Source organism: Peromyscus eremicus, chromosome 5 (genome assembly GCF_949786415.1).
Source record: "Peromyscus eremicus chromosome 5, PerEre_H2_v1, whole genome shotgun sequence".
Classification (NCBI taxonomy): Eukaryota; Metazoa; Chordata; class Mammalia; order Rodentia; family Cricetidae; genus Peromyscus; species Peromyscus eremicus.
The window spans coordinates 124,832,278-124,854,398 of NC_081420.1; the positions used below are offsets into that span (position 1 = coordinate 124,832,278).

General features: G+C 50.5%; 2 protein-coding genes across 2 annotated transcripts; both read right to left on the reverse strand.

The window, feature by feature from the left end:
* Positions 1-10,460: 10,460 nt before the first annotated feature.
* Positions 10,461-12,778, reverse strand: C5H19orf53 (chromosome 5 C19orf53 homolog). The gene is made up of 3 exons (XM_059262662.1): positions 12,569-12,778; positions 12,429-12,484; positions 10,461-11,166 (listed from the first exon to the last, which is right to left on the reverse strand). Exons 1-3 carry the CDS (start codon positions 12,657-12,659, stop codon positions 11,026-11,028), a joined length of 288 nt encoding a protein of 95 aa, XP_059118645.1. The 5' UTR covers positions 12,660-12,778; the 3' UTR covers positions 10,461-11,025.
* A 2,766-nt stretch (positions 12,779-15,544) lies between these two features.
* Mri1 (methylthioribose-1-phosphate isomerase 1) lies at positions 15,545-20,902 on the reverse strand. Its single transcript, XM_059264405.1, has 5 exons — positions 20,508-20,902; positions 19,780-19,955; positions 18,228-18,404; positions 17,917-18,141; positions 15,545-15,773 (listed from the first exon to the last, which is right to left on the reverse strand). The coding sequence occupies exons 1-5, from the start codon at positions 20,876-20,878 to the stop codon at positions 15,616-15,618; spliced, it is 1,107 nt and encodes a 368-aa protein (XP_059120388.1). The 5' UTR covers positions 20,879-20,902; the 3' UTR covers positions 15,545-15,615.
* Between the last annotated feature and the right edge of the window lie 1,219 nt (positions 20,903-22,121).

The following is a 22,121-nucleotide window of genomic DNA, read 5'->3' on the forward strand; positions in this document are numbered from 1 at the left end:
GGGATTAGTATCCTGATTGGAGATCCTCCTGCCTCATCCTCCAGAACGCTGGGATGCCAGGTTTATGCCAGGGTGAGGGGGTTGTTAAATGTCTCTCTGGGCTCTGAGCTCCATGGAGCAATAAGCCCTGCAGAGACAGGTCAGCACATGGAACAGCGTCCAGGTCCAGCATACAGCAGACCTCCATCTAGGACCTGCTGACCCAGTTTATGCTGTGATTCCGTTTAGTTGACATGATCCTTAAAGCAGGAGGAACCCAAGCTGGTCCCCAGAAGCCGGCTAGGAACTCTTTCTCTCCTCCAGGCTTCACACCTGCACTCTCTGGCACTGGTCCAGTGTTCCCTTCTGGACCTGCCCCTCCCTACCCCGGCATCAAACAGGGCTGGTTCAAGTGGGGCCATGCTGTACGGGTAAAGAACACACTGGAGGAACTGGAGAGCTGGCGCAGGGTTTAAGAGCACTGGCTAATCTGCCAGGGACTTGGGTTCCATTTCCAGAACCAAGAGCGGCTCACACTGCCCTGACTTCAGCTCCAGGGGTCCTCACATCCTCAGAGGGACCCTGTCTCAATAACAACAGCAGCAGCAGCAGTAATGCCCTAGCTTGCTTTCTTTTTCTTTTCTCTCTCCCAACCCCCCAAACAGGGTTTCTCTGTGTAGCCCTGGCAGTCCTGGAACTCACTCTGAAACTCAGAGAGATACACCTGCCTCTGCCTCCTGAGTGCTGGGATTAAAGGTATTCACCACATCACCCAGTTTGTTCTAGGTTTCTATAGTGTTGATAAAGACCACGACCAAAAGCAGCTTGGGATGGAGAGGGCTTATTTGGCTTACATGTCCTGATCACAGCCATTAAACCAGGGCAGAAGCTCAAAGCAGGAGCCTGGAGGCAGGAACTGAAGCAGGAACCATAGAAGAATGCTGTTCCCTACTCTGTTCCCCATGGCTTCCCAGACTGTTTTCTTACGTAACCCATGGCAACCTGCCCAGGGATAGCTCTACCCACAGTGGGCTGGGCCCTCCCCCATCAATCATTAGTCGAGAAATGCCCCACAGACTTGCGTATAAGCCAATGTGATGGAGGCATTTTCTCAGTTGAAGTTCCTATTTCCCAGGTGACTCTAGCTTTTGTCAAGCTGACAAATAAATAAAATAAATGAAATAATATATAAAAAAAACTAACTAGCACAAACAAGGAAATCTTTATTAGGTTTTTGAGACAGGATCTCTCTACTTGGCCCTGGCTGACCTGTAACTCACTATGTAGACCAGGCTGGCCTCGAACTCAAGAGATCTGCTTACCTCTGCCTCCTGAGTGCTGGGATTAAAGGCGTGTGCCACCACCCAACCTGAAAAATATTCTTTAAAAAGACTTTTTGGGGTAAGATGAGCTGGCTAGCTCAGTGGTTCTCAGCCTTCCTAATGCTGTGACCCTTTAATACAGATCCTCATGCTGTGTGACCCCAGCCATAAAGTTATTTTTGTTGCTACTTCATAACTGTAATTTTGTTACTGTTTTAAATCATAATGTACATATTCTGGTGACAGAGGCTTGCCGAGGGGTTGCGACCCACAGGTTGAGAACCACTGTCTTAGTGGGTAAAGACGGTGGCCACCAACCTTGAAGACTGGAGTTCCCTGGAACCCACATGGTAGAGGAAGAGAACTGACTCCTGCAGGCTGTCCTCTGACCTGCACATGCATGCTGAGGCACATGCATGCCCCACCACCACAATAAATAAAAAAAATTAAAGCGTTTCTAGAGAGCCAGGTGTGGTGGTACATGCCTGTCAGCCTGGCACTCAGATAGCTCGGACACAAGCATGGTGAGTTTGAGGGCAGCCTGAGCTATACTGAGATCCTGTTGCAGCCTGAGCTACATATTGAGGTCCTGTTTCAAAACCAAACAAAAAGAAAGAGGAGCTGGGAGAGATGGCAGTTAAGAGCACTGACTGCTCTTCCAGAGGATCCCCATTGAATTCCCAACACCACACAGCAGTTCACAACTGCCTGGAACTCCAGCTCCAGGGGATATCCCATTCTCTTCTGGCCTCCAGGTTCGCTCCAGAAGTCCCCCTGCCTCTTGGGTCATTTCACCAGCCCTCCTTTCATATTAGTAAAAAAAAAGGTTTTTGAAATTGTATTTATTTCTATTTTATGTGTTTGTGTGTTTTGTCTGCATGGATATCTGTGCATCCATGGGGGCCGGAAGAGGCATTGAACCCACTCAACATCAGGCTCTTCACCTGCTAAACTATCTCTACAGTCCTTCATCCTGCATTTTTGTTGGACTTAGCTGGCCTTAAGAAGCCACTGTGGCCAGGCGGTGGTGGCGCACACCTTTAATCCTAGCACTCAGGAGGCAGAGGCAGGAGGATCTCTGTGAGTTCAAGGCCAGGCTGGTCTACAGAGCAAGTTCCAGGACAGGCTTCAAAGCTGCACAGAGAAACCCTGTCTCGAAAGAGCCCCCCCCCCAAAAAAAAAAAAGAAAGAAAAAAGAAAAAGGAAAAAAAAGAATCCACTGCCTTGGGCCAGGCAAAATGGCTGAACAGATAAAAGTGCCTGCTACCGAGCCTGACCACCTGAGTTTGATCCCCAGAGCCTGAAGGCTCAAAAGGAGAGAACCGAGTCCTACAAGTTGTCATCGGAGGTCCACACACACACACTGTGGCAGGTGCACAGTGTGTACACACAGACACAAAGTAAGTAATCACACGAATAGCAAGCAGTCACTGTCTCGGCTGCTGTGTGGCTCTGTGATAGAGTACTGGCTTGGCTTGCTAGGCCCAGGGTTCCATCCTCGGTAACAGAAGGAGGAGAAGAAGTGGGGGAGGGGAAAGAAAAGAATGAAACCCTCAAAGCCTAGCCACATTGACAGTTACCACCTTCCATTTCTCAGATTAGGAAACTAAGACTTAGAAGAGCCAGTTGCCTGAGGTTACCCAGCAGAGGAGGTAGCCTGGAGGCCTGCAAACCTGCATTCCTGGTTATCTTTATTCTTAATTTTCAGTTTGCAGGTTGGAATAGCTCCATGCTGAACATGCTGGGACAAGACAGACCCATGGGAAGGAGTGGCCAAGGTGAGGGGGAGCTGGGGACTTAGGGTCCCCCTTCTGAGTGGGCCTCGGGCTGGCTTCCCAGGAGGCCAATCATGCTCCTGGGAAATAGTCATCAAGTGTCCTGACCATGAACATCACTCAACACAGGGTGAGGTCAGCTTTTATATTTTATTTCATTTATTGACACAGGGTCTCAGTGGACCAGGCTGACCTCGAACTCACTGCATTGCTGAGAGTGACCTTGAATTTCTGATTCTCTTGTCTTCACATTGGCAGTGTTGAGATTTCAGGCCTGTGCCACCACATGGAATTTATTGGGTACTAGAGATTCATCCCAGGTATTCATGCTCCCAGCAAGTGCTCTGCCAACTAAGCTCCATGTTTTGAGACAAGGTCATATATGTAGCCCTAACTGGCCTGGAATTTGCTATGTAGCCAGGGCTAGCCTTGAACTCCTGATGATTCTGCCCCAGCTTCCCAAGGGCCGAGATGACAGGTGTATTCCAGAATGCCTGGCTGCTTATTTCCTTTATTCTGTTATAATCCACATAAATTTGGACAACATCCCATCTCACAAATGAGACAGTTGAGTGTTGACCTGGGTGGGGTCACAGTAGACAGGGTCTGAATCTGAGTTCAGGAGATAGGACAGATGAGGGAAGTGAGGTCCAGTGAGGTCAGGAAACTGCCCTGAGTCACACAGAGATCCTGGTAAAATGTGGGGGTCAGAATAGATCCAGGAAGGTTTGGGGTGTCCCCTGAATTCTCAAAGCTTGTTTCGAGCATGCCCCCTTGAAAGCAATACTTTAAGGAAAGTATTGTGGTGGTGTTCCGGCTGGTGGTGCCCTCCCTCTGCTGGAACACCGAGGTTCTGGCTTTAGGAAGTGCCAGTCCTGTCTACTCAGCCTGTATGGTGAGATCACTGTCTAGGCATCTGGAGCTCCTGACCCCAAACCCGTGTGCTCCCAACCTACAAGAAAAGTAGGGCTGCCCTACCAGCTCAGGTGAGGGAGGGGACACAGATCTGCAGCTTGGGGACATGTCCACCCTGACTTTCTGAGGGACCCCGTTCTGCCTGCACTGCCAGCAGCGGCCAGCTGACGCAGGCAGTCTGGCTGGCTCGTGGTTGCGCCTCAAGCCCGCAGCCCTGCTGGCCAGTTCAGATGTGTGATTCTGCTTCCTTTTGGAAACACAAGCTCATGGGTAGAGTGTTGCCAGGAAAAATGGCATTCCAGACAGGGAAAAAATTGAGTCTAAAATCACATTTGATGCTCCCTGACCCTGGAGAAGGGGTCTCCAATGACAATTCATGACCACACTAAAGAGTCCCAAGTTACTCTAGTCTCCTGCTCTGGCCCACTAGGGTGGGGTGCTGGGTCCCAATTTTAAATAGATGGGGCCATGCTGGCTCAGAGAGGTTAAAAGACTAGCTGACGGTCTCACACACAGGCAGGAGGTAGAAGAATCTGGCACAGACAGACAGACATAGTTGGGCCTGCCTGTCATCCCAGCACTGAGGCTAAGGTCAAGTTTGGGGCCAGCCTGAGCTACACAGAACTGTCTTAGAACACAAGAGCAAAACACCTTCATGGAGAATTGGAGGGTGGGAACTACTGGCGTCACGGGGGAGGGAAGTGAGGAGGAAGGGGGCTGTCAAGGAGGCTGAAGGGACAGGTGTGCCTTCGTTCCACGTCCCCGGCCACGGCCTTTGCAGAGGACCACCAAGCTGCCATCAGAGCCACGGGGCTGCTGTTCTCAGGGCTTCTTGACTTGCCTGCAGGAGGTTAGTTGGGGGCAGGCCTGACTGGGTCCCCAGGGCCTCCTGGTGGCCCCAGACCCAGGTCCCATGGGTCTCCTGCTTTTCCCTATTCCACAAAGACAGGTAAAATGATAAATTTCAAGAGGGCAATCCAGGGGCTGGAGAGATGGCTCAGAAGGTAAGAGCACTGGCTGCTCTTTCTTGGGACACGGATCTCCAGCACCCAAATGGTGGCTGACAGATATCTATAACCCAGTTCCACGGGATCCAAATCCTTCTGGCCACAGTGGGCACTAGGTACACACGTGGGGGTGCATAGACATGCACACAGGCAAAACACTCATACACATAAATAGATACTTATTTTCTTATTTATTTTCTTATTTATTTATTTATTTATTTATTTATTTATTTATTTATTTATTTATTTATTTATTTATTTTGGTTTTGGTTTTTCCAGACAGGGTTTCTCTGTGTAGCCCTGGCTGTCCTGGAACTCACTCTGTAGATCAGGCTGGCCTCAAACTCAGAGGTCCACCTGCCTCTGCCTCCCAAGTGCTGGGACTAAATGTGTGCGCCACCCTGTAGTAGTTCCACCGCCCTGTAGAAATTATTTTTTAAGAAGAGCATGATATGTGAGCATCTAAGACTGTGCCTGAGCAGGATGCAGTAGCTCAAGGGGGCAGGGTGTGGTTCCTGGTGGGGCATGGCTCCCTAGGCAGCACTGGTCCACCTGCTGGAGCTCACAGTTCGGGGCTGTTCAGCAAGTTCACGGGGCTGCGGCAGCGCCTGAGAGGGCAGAGCAGCTCCCCAAACACTGGACTTTCTCTCTTGGCAGGAGACCCTCCCTCCCTCCCCGCTTCCTCCCTTCTGCACACACCAGCCCACAGGCCACCCTCTGGGTGCAGGTCTAAACAGGGAAAGACCTGAACAAAACAGCAGCAAGCACACAGGAAAGCAGCTGAGGGAAGCAGGGCTGAGGGCTAGCTCCCAGCAGAGCTTGCTTAGGGAAGCCCCAGGCTTCATCCCCAGCACCAAACCGAACAGAAACCAGGCTTGGGGGCAGCCCAGCACTTTAATCTTTTAAATCTCAGCACTTGGGAGGCAGAAGCAGGTGGAGTTCTTGTGAGTTAGTGAGTTCTAGGCCAGCTAGGGCTACACAGAGAAATCCTGCCCTGCCTCAAATAAAATGAAGAACCCCCTTAAATCCCACAAGAGTGGTGATCTAATGGCCTTGCTAGGGCCAGGGATGATTGATCACAGACAGAGGTGGCATCTGAGAAAGAGTGCAGGGATGAGATGGCAGGTGGGAGGGCAAGGCAGGGAAGTGGGCAGGGGGCTGGGGCTGGGTGATGTTCCGCTTTCTGCTCTCTGTAAGACACTAGGTCATTATAGCACACTTGTAGTGGGACTGAGACTTCTTTCCTAAGTAAGTGCCAGTTGGTTTCGAGAGTCAGAAGATAAAAGAACTAAAGGAAACATTAGCAAGATCCAACACAGTATGCGGAGTCCATCTTTTGCATAAATTCTTTTCCTAAACAAAACAACAAGACAGTTATTTTTGTACGTGCACAAGTGCCACGGCGTGTGTGTGGAGGTCAGAGAGCAGCCTGTGGGAATCAGCTCTCTCCTTCCACCATGTGGGTTCTGGGGATCAAGTTCACCTCATCAGACTTGGTAGCAAGCCCCTTTACCTACTGAACCACCTTGCAAGGCCCCAGTTGTTCCCCTTCCCCCAACTCCTTGGCTTTTTGAGACAGGTTTTTTTCCTCTGTGTGGCTTTGGAGCCTTGTCCTGGATCTCGCTCTGTAGACCAGGCTGGCCTCGAACTCACAGAGATCCACCTGCCCCTGCCTCTCACGTGCTGGGATTAAAGGTGTGCACCACCACTGCCCGGCCCCAGTTGTTTCTTTAGAAGAACAGTTAGGCAGCTTGAGAAGCATGAAGAATGTGGTCTGGGCTAAGGAGCCCCACCTTAAGGGAAAGATACTATTCACTGAGGTGGTCACAGGTGGCTGAGGGCCTTGATTCCCAAGTTGGGAGAGGTGTGGCTCTGGGGTTACAGAGAGCAGTCCCTTAGGAACAGGGGAGGAAAGAGGCTGACCAGTATGGATTCCTAGACTCCATTCCCAGTGAGTCTAGGTCTCTCCTCTGTTCAGTCTTCCTGGTGTACAAGAGCCCCAGAAGCAGACCGAAGTCCCTGGAATGCTGACCCAGCTCTCCTAGCTCTAGTTTTTCTTGGTGACGGTCCCTCACACTTCTCTCCTTTTCTTGGTGCTGGGGATGGAACTGAGGGCCTTGCTAGAGGCAGGCAAGCTCTCTACCACTGATACTTTAGCTCTTGGCTTTTGGACAGTCGTTAACTCTATAGCCCAGGCTGACCTGCCAAGCCTCACACTGCTGGCGATCCCCCTGACTCACCTTTCTAAGTGCAGGGTTTACAGGTGCCCATTACCGTTTATAGCTACATTTTTTGGAGGGGGTGTGTGTTAAAAATGTGTGTGTGCAAAGAGCCAGTATGATCTTGCTTAACTGTGTGGATGGTTCCAAATTACCCATTCCACAAATGTTTTAGTTCAATTGAATGAAGCCTATGGTCTTGCTTAGTCATGGGCATACTGTAAGTCCCTGGTTCGCCAGTCTTTCTAGGTGAAAATGAGGTGGCCTGAAGTCTTCATGGGTACTCCAGAGGAGCTGTTGATGTCAGACATCAAACCAGTGAGAAGTTAGCCTATCTTTTTAAGTTCACCTATCATAAAATATATATATATATATACACATATATATATGTATATATATATATGTGTGTATATATATATATATATATATATTTAGTTCCAGAACTTTCAGGCCAGGAGGAAACCCAGTGTTTACCTGGCACCATGCCCCTCTTCTCCTGCTCAGCATCTGCTTGCTCTGCCCTCTCACAGAACTATACCTATTTATCTTTCCGTACCTGGTTTGTTACGAGGGAGCCTCAGAGACCTCCCTGCTTCTGCCTCCTGAGCTCTGGGATTAAAGGCCTGCACCACCAGGGCATTTTTAATTTTTCCTTGGCAGGGTCTCAAGTATTTCAGGTTAGCCTTGAAATATGGAGGATGATCTTAATATTCTTGGTTTTCCTTACTTCACTGGGTGCTGGGTTTATAGGTGTGTACGATGCCCAGCATCAGCATTGTGTTTCCAGGCTCATCTATACTGTAGTTGTACTTGTCTCTGGCTGGCTTTGGACTCATGAAATCCACCAAGCTCTGCCTTCGGAGTGCTGGGATCAAAGGCATGTACCACCACAACTGGCACATTTAAAATATTTTTAATGTTTTCATGCATGTAAGCACACCATTTGCATGGAGTGTCCATGGAGGAAAGAGGAGAGCACTGGAGCCCCTGGAACTGAATTGCAGGCATTGTGAGCTGCTGTGGGTACTGGAGGCTGAACCTGGGTCCTCTGCCAGAGCAGCAAGTACTCTTCATCTCTGAACTGAGCCACCTTCCCAAACCTTCATTTCATTCTTACACTTATGTACGATGTGACTGTGTGAGCATGTGCACGTCCTTTTGCAGGTGTGGAGGTCAGAAGACAACTTATTTAACTTGGTTTTCTTCTCCCGATGTGGGCTCTGGGAACTGAACTCAGGTGGTCAAACCTGGTGGCAAATTTTTACCCACTGAGATATTTTTCTAGCCCCTCATTCCATTTTAATGGCTGAATAATATTCCACTGTGGCTGGAGCAGATTCTCACCCAGTCCAGTTAATGCAAATGCAAGTTGTTTCTGCCTCTGTGCTAATGCAAAGCATTCTATCAACACTGATACAAGCACCCATGTGAATGTTTGTTTTGCAGAGTGCTTTGGGGAACCGACAGAATATAATACGAAGGTGCATTTACTGGATTAGCTTACATGACAGCAGCTGAATAGTCATACAGTGGCCACCTCCACGCCAGAGTCTGAAAACTCAGCAGCTGCTCAAGTCACCAGGAGGCGCTGCTGAGGGGCCGGAAGCTCTCTGGAGTGCTGCTGCTGTCTGGTGCATGTGGGAGGGTTAGACTAGCGCTTGGTGGTGGCAGGTACCTCAGGGGGATTCACATACTGGGACAGGGTCTTCCATCCACCCTCCCTGGCTTCCATGGTGCAGCTCAGGGTGGTCATCACCCAGCCAGTCTCCGGCATCATTCCTCTGCAAATGTCAGCTAGATACAAAGAGTGATGCCCACTAGTCCAGGTAAGCTGACAACCCCTGCCCCCCACCAGGCTGGTCTTGAACTCAGAGCCCTAACTGCCCCTACCTGGAGTACCGGGATTAAAGGCATGTACCCAGCCATCCTAGTCTTTCTACCACAGAACACACGTGACAGAGCTAGAGCGGGCTCAGCAGCTACAGCTTCCACTGCTCTCACCTCGTGGGGTGGCTCACCACTGCCTTTGATTCCAACTCTGGAGGATGGGCTGCCTCTGGCCTCATCAGGTACATATATACACACAAAAAATAACGCATTCGGCGGTGGTGCACGCCTTTAATCCCAGCACTTGGGAGGCAGAGGCAGATGGATCTCTGTGAGTTTGAGGCCAGCCTGGGCTACAGAGTTCCAGGACAGGCTCCAAAACTACACAGAGAAACCCTGTCTCGAAAAACCAAACACCAAAAAAAAAAAAAAAAAAAACCAACAACAACAACAAACAACCCAACCAACCAACCAACCAACCAACCAAACAAACAAACAAAAAACCTATGCCCTTGGCCCTTGGGCATTTTAATCTCAGAACTTGGAAAGTAGAAGCCAGTATAGCTCTGAGTTGGAGACCAGCCTGGTCTACGCAGTGAGTTCTAAGTCAGCTAGGGTTATACAGGGAGACCCTGTCTCAGAAAACCAAGCTAAACCTGAGGCAGGCCACTGGTTGTATTCACAATGAAGTGGAGCCATGCCTCGGGATCTGTGGTGAGGGTACCAGAAGGTAGGTGTGGTGGGGAGCTGCATGTCCGGACACTGCCTCATCACAAGCTAGAGGCACTAACAACCCCTTCAAGGTCCAGCCTTGAAGTGAGTGACAGCCTCTAAAGGTGCCCTCCACGCTCACAGCAGAGCAACCGTGTCCTGGCAGGACTACAACCCAGTAGCTCCTTCCTCCCCTTGCAAGTGCACTGGGAGCTAGGGTGTGACCCAGAGTGCTGGCTAATCACACACGAAGTGGATCTCATCCCTAGCAGCCACGGCCAGCCAGAAGCCAGCCTGGGTGCATTAGTCTCAACACTAAATTCTGACCAAATTCCGACTGTTCGGGAACAAATTCACCCAGTCAGGGCTGGGGGCAGTCACTGGTAACCAGACACTTTTCTGCCTCCTCAGTGAGTGAAATGGCTGGGCAAAAAGGGATAGGCCACCAGCATACTCATCACTTGTCCCAGGGCCACACCAAGGGAGATGCCACCACGTCAAGCACCCTGCATATGACATGATCAACATCTGGTCCAGCAGGTCTGAGTGACTACCAGGGGTGTGAGCCCCTCAGTGGAGACAGAAGCAGAGCTGTGCTATGGATGAGGGTAGCTGAGCTGGCCAGGTCCTTGTTCTGGAGTGTCAGCAGGTTAGCTCGACAAGCCAAGGGGTAGGGATGGAGCGGGAAAGCACAAGAATGGCATGTGGCCTCTGTGAGCACAGCTTTATTGGGTTACACTGGAGCGTCCCCAAGTGGCCCTGGATCACTAGTCTGACGGAGTGAGGTGGTACCTCACTGAAGATATGGAACCCTTCTTCATGTAGAGGACAACTAACACTAGATGACTGCAGGGGGTGACCTGGGGGGGCCGGGGCAACCCAGGACCCAGGGAAGAGACTATCCCCAGCTGCCAGCTTCAGGTACAGATGTCACTGCCATTTCTCGGGTCTGTGGCTGTCAAGGGCACTGCGTAGGTAGGAGAAGTTTCTTATGGAGACCAGTGAGGTTCACCTAGCCCCTAAACAGCCCCCCATCAGACTGCTCGAGGGCTGGAGGGACAGCAGAGCTAGGTTCATCACAGTGTGTCACCCAGAACAGACAGGCCCTGAGCCCACAGGAAGCCGATTGCCTCTTCAGTACCCGGGGAGCTGGCTTCAGGCTTTATGGTCACCTGTCCATTGCTGTCCCAGGTGTCATCAGGACTGACTGGAGCAGGGTCCTCTTCAAGTCTGGCCAGCCTGTGGGGTCACCTGCCAAGTCCCAGGGTCTTTAGGATGGTTTCTTGCTGGGGGCGGTGGCCCCTGTCTTCTTTGACGCCCCCTTGAGCAGTGCGAGCTTCTTAGGCAGGCTGGAGTTAGCCTTCATCACCACGTCATGCTCAATCTTCTTCCGGATCCCCACTTCCAGGCTCTGTGGGGGACACAGAGCAGCCCTCACTCTCCCCAGCCTGGACAGACAGACAGACACAGACACAGACACACACACTTCCTTTTGAGAGTGGCTTCAGGTTCAAGCTCCCCTTTCCTTGACTTACCACCAGGCCTGGGTGCTCTGCTCATGTCTAGCAGCGGGACAAAGAATCCTTAAAGGGCCAGTAAGGCCAGAGAGACAGACGAAAGGATGGAGAGGTGAAGGACCCGGGAAGGAAGCAGCCATGGAAGGTTCTGGGCAGAGGGGGAACCAGTTTTGAGCACAGGCAGGTGCCTCAGCGGCTATGGCAGGGAGAGGACAGAGCTGGCTAGGATCCAACCTTGGAGGTGATGGGGCAGAAGTAGGTGGATTCTGGATGTATGCTAAAGGGACCAGACTGGGTAAGAGTGGAGTTCAAGGATGACCTCTGAACCTGGGAAGGCAAAAGGCAAAGTGGTCCCATGGTAGACCGTGGAAGGATTTCACTTAAGGACCTGAGAGTGGATACCTCACAGAGCAGAGCAGGCTGCTGGGTAACCTACCTAGGGGAGCTCTGGGGAGACAAATGATCTACTCAAGATCTAAACCAGATTGGAGCCTCTAATTTTCCTAATTAATTTTTTATTTATGTGTACAAGAGTGTTTTGCTCACACATATGTCTGTGTACCACATGCATGCAGTGCCTGGACAGCACTGGAGATCGCCTGGGGCTGAGTTACAGATGGTTGTGAGCTGCCATGTGGGTGCTGGAAACTGAATCGAGATCCTGGTGGAAGTGCTTCTCCTTCTGGCCTCTGTGGGCATGGGCACATACCCACACACATACATATAATTAAAACACACAGACTAGACTGGCCTGGAACTCAGACATCAGCCTGCTTCTGCTCCCAGAGCGCTAGGATCAAAGGCGTGTGCTACCAAGCCGGCTTCAGCACTTGTGACCCCTGAAGACCAAGGTTCAGTTCCCAGCACATGCATGATGGCTCAAAATCGTCAGTAATTTTAGTTCTACGGGCCTGGACATCCTCTTCTGACCTCTTCGGGTACTAGGCACACACTTGATGCACGCACACATACAGACAGACACAGGTAAAACACTAATGCACATAAACAATAAACAAAAAACCCGAAGCGATTTGCTGACGGGCCCTGACACACATCAGAACCCCTGGATCCATCGAACAGGGGGGGCACAGACGCGGCGCTGGGAGTCCACCCGGCCCGCTTGATCCCGGGTCACCCTCCGCTGCGCTCCCCTCACCTTCTTCAGCTTTTGCTGCTGCACGACGCGCGCCTTCTTGGGAGCGATGACTCGACCTGCGGAGCGACACCACCCTGTGAGCCTGGGCCGCCCTCCCCGAGTTCCGCCGCCCTCTCGCCCTCCTCCACCCCGTTCCTCACCGCCTTTCCTCGGCCCTCGGCTCCGCTCCGCCGCAGCCGCCGCCTTGCTTTTAGGTTTCTGTGCCTGGAACTTGCGCTGTCCCTGCGCCATGATTCACCACAAGCCGGAAGAGGCGGGGCCGCTGCAGGAGAGCCGGAAGTCGCGTGACGTCACCGGCGACAGCGGGACCGAAGGCCTCAGGGGACCCAGAGCCGCACATTTACAGGAACTGCTGTCCAAAAAATTCGAAGGGAAATTTCGTTACCGTTTACAGGGGCAGGACACTTGTGTATTATAAAACATGGTGGGTTGTGCTTTTTATACATAAAAGTTCAAAATTAGGCTTGAGGTGAGGCAAGCAAGGAACTCATTTTTGGTGGAAAATAAGGGAGTGCCAAAACCCTGAAGTAGTCATTGGTGCGATGGCCCTGTGGTAACGGTGCTTGCCGCCAAGCCTCCTAACTAGTGTGCGATCTCGGGTGGTGGCACATTCGTTTCATCTCAGCACTCAGAGGACTGACGCCTGCAGGTTGTGTTTTAACCATTCACACACATAAGTAAACCAACACGCCACTAAAAATCCCTTAGGTTACCATGACACTTAATTTTGCAGCTGTGCTGGGATGGCATTCAGCGTCACACGTACAGCACAAAAACAGTCACAGCATCAGCTTTGTTCTTTTATTTGTTTTTCCTTTTTTGGTTTTATGAGACAGGGTTTCTCTGTGTAGTTCTGGAGCCTGTCCTGGATTTTGCTCTGTAGCCCAGGCTGGCCTTGAACTCACAGAGATCTGCCTGCCTCTGCCTCCCGAGTGCTGGGATTAAAGGCGTGTGCCACTGCCACCACGGCTTCTTTTCTATATTAAAGATTTAAAATATGCACCTGGTGGCTGGGAACATGACTCAGTGGGTAAAGTGTTTACTGTCCATGTGTGAGGACTTGAGCTCCATCCCCCGAGTGATGGTGCACATACCTGTGGTGATACATTGTTTGTAATCTAGGAAATAAGGCTTGCCTGAAGGTCAGAGGACAGAGCTAACCACAGTAGCCATAGAGGTCAGGCAGTGGTGGCACACACCTTTAATCCCAGCACTAGGAAGGTTGAGACAGGAAGTGATATGGCTGGGCAGAGAAAGGAATATAAGGCAGGAGGAGACAGGAACTTGCTCTCTTTCAGGCTGAGGAGTTGGTGAGGTAAGAGGTGGTGGCTGTGACTCGCTCTGCTTCTCTGATCTTTCAGCTTTCACCCTGATACCTGGCTCTGGGTTTTTATTAAGACCAATTAGGATATGTGCAACACATACCTGTGATCCCAGTGCTGAGGGGACTGGAGACAGGAGGGTCCCTGCAGCCTAGCCTAATTGTTGAGTTCCAGCTTCAGAGACTCTCAAAAAAAAAAAAAAAAAAAAGAAAAGAAAAAGCAAAGCAGGCTGTAGTGGATCACACCTTTACTCTTTGTTCAGGAGGCAGAGGCAGGTGAAGCTCTGTGAGTTCCAGACCAGCCTGGTCCACATAACAGGTTCCAGGCCAGCCAGGGATACAAGAGCCTCTGTCTTAAAAAAAAAACAAACACTGGCGGCGGCGGCGGCGGCGGCGGCGGCGGCGGCGGCGGCGGCGGCGGCGGCGCACACCTTTAATCCCAGCACTCGGGAGGCAGTGCCAGGTGAATCTCTGTGAGTTCGAGGCCAGCCTGGTCTACAGAGTGAGATCCAGGACAGGCTCCAAAACTGCACAGAGAAACCCTGTCTCGAAAAACCAAAAAAAAAAAAAAAAAAAACCAAAAAAAAAAACATTTATCTTGATTTATGAACTTTGGTGTCCTCTTCTAGAGGACTTGCTGCTCTTGCAGAGAGGACCTGGGTTTTGTTCCCAGCACCCACGTGGCAGCTCACAACCATCAATAACTCCAGTTCCAGGGGGATCCAGTGTCCTTTTCTGGCTTCAGAGGGCACCAGGCACTTGCATGTAAAGCACTGATACATAAAATAAAAATTAATAGCTGGGTGGTGGTGGTGCACACCTTTAATCCTGGACTCAGGAGGCAGAGACAAGTAGATCTCTGTGAGTTCAAGGCCAGCCGGGGCTGAAAGTTCCAGAACAGTGAGGGCTACTTAGATAAATCCTGTCTTAAATACTGTAGATTTGTATTACATGAAATATATAGAATATACAAATTCATAGACAGAAAGATTACACATTATCTCAAGCTGGAGAAGAAAGGAATACAGAGCAATGATTCCTAAGTTTCTGTTTTGTGTGATGGAAAACCCCACAAATGGACAGTAGTATCAGGACATAATATCATGAATGTAATCAATCAATACAATTAATGTAATTAATAAATATCATAAATATAGTTATTGAATAAATACTGCAAATGTAATCAATGAATACCACAAATGTAATTAATATCTTGAATGTAATTCATGCCACTGAAATGTGAACTTAAAAAAATGGTTAAAATTGCAGATATTATGTTCATTTAAAAAGATTAGGTGGAATGTAATTACCATACATTATATGTGTGTATGAAATTGAAGATAGCGATGTTCTAAAATAGAAAGTGGTGATGGTGTCATGGGCCTATGAGGATGCTGGACTAAAGTCTATCAAATTGTACAAACAGGCAAATTGTATACTATGTGAATTATTTGTCAATAAAGATTTTATAAAACATAAAAAAAAAATCCTGTCTTGAAAAAAACCCAAACAAATACTTCAAAGGCAGCTAAGACCATCCTGATTATCCCTATGTTCCTGTTTGTTTTTTTCAATCTGTAGCCCAGTGTAGCCTAAAACCAAAAGAAAGCCTCCCAGGAGCTGGGATTACAGGTATGTACCCCCACACTTGGTTTTGTACCCCATGCATGGTCATACAAAGGAGGAGCTGGAATGTGAACTTGGGCAGCTTTGTTGTAGATGCTGGGACTCTGCAGAGCCTGGTAAATCCAGTCTGCTTCAGCAGCTGGAAGAGGGGGTATGGGTGAGGATGAGCTTTTGGGTAGCCATTTGAGAACTTTATTATAAAACCAGAGGAACCAGAGCAGGTCGGGGAGAGCTTGCTAGTCACATCTGGGGACTATCTAGGGTCTGTCCCTCTAAGATGGAGGCACTTAGGGCTGCTCGGAGCTCCTCAGGGGCAAAGACACCCAGCTCAGTGATGATGCCACCGGTGATGAGTTCGTGGGGGGTGACATCAAAGGCAGGATTCCAAACCCGGATTCCTGCAGGGAGAGAGGGCACATGAGGTGGGGCTTTGGCTCTGGGAACTCCCTGGCTGGTGTCATTTGTCCTCACCACAGCAATTCTTGGGGTTAGTGAGTCCTTGAGAATCCAGGGGTCTACACATACCAAATCATTCGTAAAGGTGCGGGCACTGAGGCTAGGAACATAGCCATAGCTCCTGCTGCTCAAGAAGGCCTCAGCCTTAGCCTTATGGACCCCATTCTTGCCTGATCCAAGATTTATAGAATTCCAGAATCTACCCCAGGGCTTTTGCACTGGCTCCAATGTGAGTGTGCTCAGAACATCTGTTCTGAGGTTCTGAGGATGGGGCGGAGCCCTTCACAGATGTTTTGAAAATCAATTTTAAAAATGTAATTACTTTTCTAACACAGGGTCATATATGTAGCTTGGGCTGGACTCAAATTTTCTATGTAGCCAAAGCTGGTTTTGAAGTCCTTGTCTTCCTGCCTCTACCTCCCAGGTTCACCAGATGAGCACCACTAAGACCAGCAAATTATTTGAAAATATCTTGTTTAATCTTTAAGACAATGTATTTTGATTATTTTTAATGTGAAAAAAAATTTTTTTTTTTTTGAGCTGAGGATGGAACCCAGGGTCTTGCGCTTGCTAGGCAAGTGCTCTATCACTGAGCTAAATCCCCAACCCGAAAATTTTTTTTATGTAGTATTAGGTGTTGAATCTCAGGCCTCTTGTACATTCTGGCAAATGCTCCATATCTGAGCTATATCCTTGGCCCCTTTTAAAATGTTTATTTTGAGACAGAGTTTATGTTGACTAGGCTAGCCTTGAACTGGTGATCTTGCCATGGCCTCATGAGCAGCCACTAGGGCCCCAGCTTTCTGATCTTTCTTTCCTTCAAGACAAGGTTTCTCTGGGTAACAGTCCTGGTTGTCCTGGATCTCACTCTGTAGCCCAGGCTGGCCTCGAACTCACAGGGATCTGCCTGCCTCTGTCTCCCGAGTGCTGGGATCAAAGGTGTGTGCTACCACTGCCCGATTCTTCCTGATTTTGAGATGAGGTCTCACTATGTAGGCCAAGACGATCCGGAACTCTTAGCTGCCCTCCTGCCTCAGCCTCTGCAGTGCTGGAGTGCAGGTATGTACCATCATGCCTGGCTGTCTGTATAGACCTCTGTCCAGGCAGCCTGGTCAGTTTCACACTTTTCTGATTGTTTTTGGTGTTTCAGACAGTGTCTCACTTGGCAGTCCACATTAGCCTGAGGTTCACTTGTACCACCTGGTCTTGAACTTGTGGGGCTCTCCTGCCTGGGCTTCTGGAGTGCTGGGATTACAGGCTGTACCACCACGCCTAGCATTATTCTGTATGTGTGTCCATGTGCTCTTGCATATAGAGGCTAACGCTCCACCTCAGTTGTGGTTCCTCAGGAACCAGCTTAGTTTTTGAGACAGTCTCTCACTGAACCTGAGGCTGGCTGACTAGACTCGTCTGGATAAAAGCTCCAGGGATCTGCCTTTTCTGTCTCCCCAGCACTGGGATTCTAAATCTCTGCCATGCTGGGTGGTGGTGGCACATGCCTTTAATCCCAGCATTTGGGAGGCAGAGGCAGGCAGCTAGCTCTGAGTTCAAGGTCATCCTGGTCTATAAAGCAAGTTCCAATGCAGTCAAGGCTACCTACATAGAGAAACTCTGTCCCCAAAAATAAATTAATTAATTAAAAACAAAAACAAACAAATAGACAAAAAAAACACCTGTGCCACCATAGCTGTCATCCATCCATCCATATCCCCCCCCCCCCCCCCTCGCCAGGGTTTCTCTGTGTAGCTTTGCGCCTTTCCTGAAACTCGCTTTGGAGACCAGGCTGGCCTCGAACTCACAGAGATCCGCCTGGCTCTGCCTCCCGGGAATGCTGGGATTAAAGGCGTGTGCCACCACTGCCCAGGCTCACAGCTGTCTTTTTAAAAAGTAGGTTCTGGGCACCAAACTCAGGTCCCCATCCCAACACTACCTACTGAGCCCCATCTCTAGCCATCTAGCACTATTTACAAAGTCTGACTTTGAATTTAACCTCCATCATCAGAATGCAGCCGAGGAGCTTGAATGAGCAAAGCAGCTCATGCCACGGAAGTCCACAGTACCCTGAGTGCCAAGCCCACACCTTACCCTGTGCCGCAATCCTGACTCCATTCACGTCAGTCAGCTCCTGGCTAGGGCGTTCCTCTATGACAATCTCCCTGCCAGTCTCCAGATGGAGGTCACAGGATGAGCTGGGGGCAGCCACGTAGAAGGGGATACCGTGGTGCTTGGCGACAATGGCCAGCTGGTACGTGCCTATTTTGTTGGCTGTGTCTCCATTGGCGACGACACGGTCAGCTCCTACTACCACAGCTGGGGGTGAGGGAGAGTTGGGAAGGTCACGTCCCTGGCTTTGGGTGCCCACCGCACTACCTGCCCACAGTGCCCAGCCCACTGACCTGACACACCCTGGTGGGCCATGGCAGCGGCTGCCATGCTGTCAGTGATGAGAGTAGCAGGAATCTGCTCATAGACCAACTCGAAGGCCGTCAGCCGGGCTCCCTGGTTGTAGGGCCGGGTCTCTGTGCAGAAGGTATGCTCCAATCGGCCCATCTCGTGCAGGGAGCGGATCACACCTGTGGGGTATCCCAGCGGACAAGCAGCGTGGCCCTGAGACTAGGGCTGCAAGTGCTGAGGTGAGTGCAGAGCACAGCATACTCTCAGCCCTTCTGTAGCTGTTTCCTGTGCCTGACACACTGTTCTCATCTGCTCACATCGTTTTTACATCCACTTTCTGACACCCCGAGATTGCTCAGTCTCATACAGCAGCCCCGCACACCCAGCTCTTAATGGAGGGTTCTCAGCAGTGCCACACTGCTGACCCATACTCTAAGTCCCTGTCATTCCTTTGTACTCAAGGCTGTGGATGCCTGGCGTCCTCCACAGTTCACTCCCTGGAAGTCAGTAGTTGTCTAGTGAATGCTGGCTGAGCCAATGAATGGGGCACATGAGCCTTGTTCTAAAGATCTGGGTTCCCAAAATCCAGTGCTGGATTTCGGCAGACAGGAGAGTTTCCTGGACAACCAAGGGCCAGGAGGAATCTGCTGCCTTGACTCCCAGATCCCTATCTCCTGGTCACAGCTTTCCCATCTTACTCCCCGTCCTCTGGGAGTCAACACTACGCCCCTTCTCTAGGCAGGTGACCCAGGGAACTTTCTGGTCTCTGATAGTAGAATTACTTCAATCCACGGGCAAAATGGGGGCTAGGGTCCTAACACCACTAGTTGGACTTGATATACCCATACCTACCTGCACGTGACTTCCTGCGTGTCTCTGTACATGAACAGATATACTTGGGGCAGGAAAACACAACAACAACCTCCTAATATCCTGGGCTGGAGAGATGGCCCAGTGGTTAAGAGCACTTGCTATTCTTACAGAGGACCTGGGTTTGGTTCCAAACACCCACATGGTGGCTCACAACCATGTGTAATTCCAGCTTCGGAGGAGCCAATACTATCTTTTGTCCTCCCTGGGCACCAGGCACATGTGTACATACACACAAGCAGGCAAAAACACTCATACACACAAAAATAATATTTGAAAATACAAAACCAATATTCACATTTCTGTGGCTGAAGTAGTTTGGGTTCCTTCTTTTGGGTTCTGGGGACTAAATCCTGGACTTTGTTCATGCTAAGTATATACTCTTTTAAAAGAACTCATTTTTAATTATGTGTGTGTGTATGCATGTGAGTGCAGGTGCCCGTGTAGGCCAGAAGAGGGTGCTGGGTCCTCTTGCAGCTGGCGTTGCAGGTGGTTATGAGCTGTTCCGTGTGGGTGCTGAGAACTGAACAAGTTCTTTTCTAAAGTAGTACAGCTCTTAACTGCCGAGCCAGCTCGAGCTGAGCATGCACCCTTGCCACTGAACAACACCTCCAGCTCAAGGTGTTTTGCCTTGTACCCAAAAAAGACCCTCCCATGCCCTAACAATTGATGGTGCCTCCTCACCTAGGGCTGTACCATAGCCAGCAGTGGCCAGAGCGCCAGTGTTACAGTGGGTCAGCACGGTCACCTTGCCACCCCTGGGGCTGGTCTGCTCCAGGAGGTGGCGGGCTCCCAAGTCCCCGATGTTCCGGTTATCTCTGAGGTCCTTCTCCAACATATCTTCAGCAAAGCTGATTACTCTGGAGACAACAGGAGCTCTTAGCACTGTTGGAGTGGACCTGGCTAGCTGCTACCCGACCCTCAAAGTTGTGGGGCTCTCCTGGGACCTTCTCTGGGGACACACCTGCCACTCTACTCACTAAATCTCTGTATGTAAGCCAGGTGCTGGGGGTAGGGCACAGCAGTAAACTTCTGCGGTGATGACATCAGGGTGGGAGAGACAGTTAATTAACTGGTAAAAAGAAGGACAAGAAGGCAGTGTTAGGGACAGACAAGGTGTTACTACAGAAGGGGAGAGGAGGGAGCAGGAACCTGACAGGTTCGGCAGAAAACTGAGAAGTGGCTTGACCGGAAGTGGGGAAGGAAAGAGATCTGCAGAGAGGAAAGCAGGGCAGAGCGCACAAAACCTCACGGCAAAACCTAGCAGAACAGGTGTCATAAAGCTGGTGTGGTGCTGCTAAGGGGCTGAGTTCAAGGGCCTGGGGAACACAGCGCAGGGATGGACTTCTAGTCCTGCAAGTGGGCCCCTGGACACGAGACACGGCTGCACCGCCTGGTCCAGGATCCTGTACCTTTCCCGCACGGTCTCCTCGGTGGCACCCTCCTGCTCCGCCTCCCGAGCTGCCACGCGAGCCAGATCGCGGGCGGCACGGGCCATGTTGACAGCGGTGGGTCTGGCGGCGACGAGGAGGCGCAGCTGGTCTTGCACGAAGGCCACCAGAGCGGCAAGCCCGGGACCGCCGGCGCCCGCCCGCAGCTCCACCGCCAGGCTGAGGCAGCCCACCAGCGCGATGGCGGGGGCGCCGCGCACCTTCATGGCGCGGATGGCCTCCCCGGCCTGCTGCACCGAACCCAGTGCCTCGTAGCGGCAGTGCTCAGGCAGCTGCAGCTGGTCGAGGATCTGCAGCGAGCCCGGCGAGTAGCGGATGGCTTCCAGACGCATGGTGCCTGGCGCGCTGGGCTACACTGCAGCAGCCGGCTCAGGCTGAGGGGCGGAGCCGCGTCCTGGTGCAGGCGCCTGCGCACGCATGCAGCGATTGGCTTCTTCCGGTGTCGCAGCGCCAAGTTGGGAACGCCAAGGTAGTCGGTGATGGGGTCGTTTTTGCCGAGACCTGTTCATCCGTTACAGAAGCGATAACTCGGCAGCCTCCTCAGGTTCACAGACAACCTTAATCACTGAGTCAAACGACCTTCCTCGGACTACTTCTAGCCCCATTTTTTTTTTTTTTTTTTTGGTTTTTCGAGACAAGGTTTCTCTGTGTAGCTTTGCGCCTTTCCTGGGACTCACTTGGTAGCCCAGGCTGGCCTCGAACTCACAGAGATCCACCTGGCTCTGCCTCCCGAGTGCTGGGATTAAAGGCGTGCGCCACCACCGCCCGGCTAGCCCCATTTCTTTAAAAACAAGTACCATGAGGAACCTTTATTATTAGGGGTTGAAGAGATTGCTCAGTAGTTAAGAGTGCATACTGCTGCTCTTGCACAGGACCAGAGTTCGGTTCCCAGGTGGCTTCACAGCTGGCTCTACCTCCAGTTACAGGGGTCCTCTTCAGACCTCACTGGGGCAACATACTCGTACATGCAAATGCTTAATTAAAAATAAATCTTGGCCGGGCGGTGGTGGCGCACGCCTTTAATCCCAGCACTCGGGAGGCAGAGCCAGGCGGATCTCTGTGAGTTCAAGGCCAGCCTGGGCTACCAAGTGAGTTCCAGGAAAGGCGCAAAGCTACACAGAGAAACCCTGTCTCGAAAAACCAAAAAAAAATAAATAAATAAATAAAAAAATAAAAATAAAAAAATAAAAAAAAATCTTAGCTGGGCGGTGGTGGCGCACGCCTTTAATCCCAGCACTCGGGAGGCAGAGCCAGGTGGATCTCTGTGAGTTCGAGGCCAGCCTGGTCTCCAAAGAGAGTTCCAGGAAAGGCGCAAAGCTACACAGAGAAACCCTGTCTCGAAAAACCAAAAAAAAAAAAAAAAAAAAAAAAAAAAAAAAAAAAAAAAAAAAAAAAAACCAAAAAAAAAAAAAATAAATCTTAGACTTTAATTTCAGCACTTGAGAGGCAGAGCTCTGTGAGTCTGAGTTCCCCTAGTCTACATAGTGAGTTCCAGAACAGCCAGGTATAGCAAAATCCTATCTTAAAAAAGCAAAACAAGGATTTCTCTACTAAGCCCAGGTTGGACTGGACCAT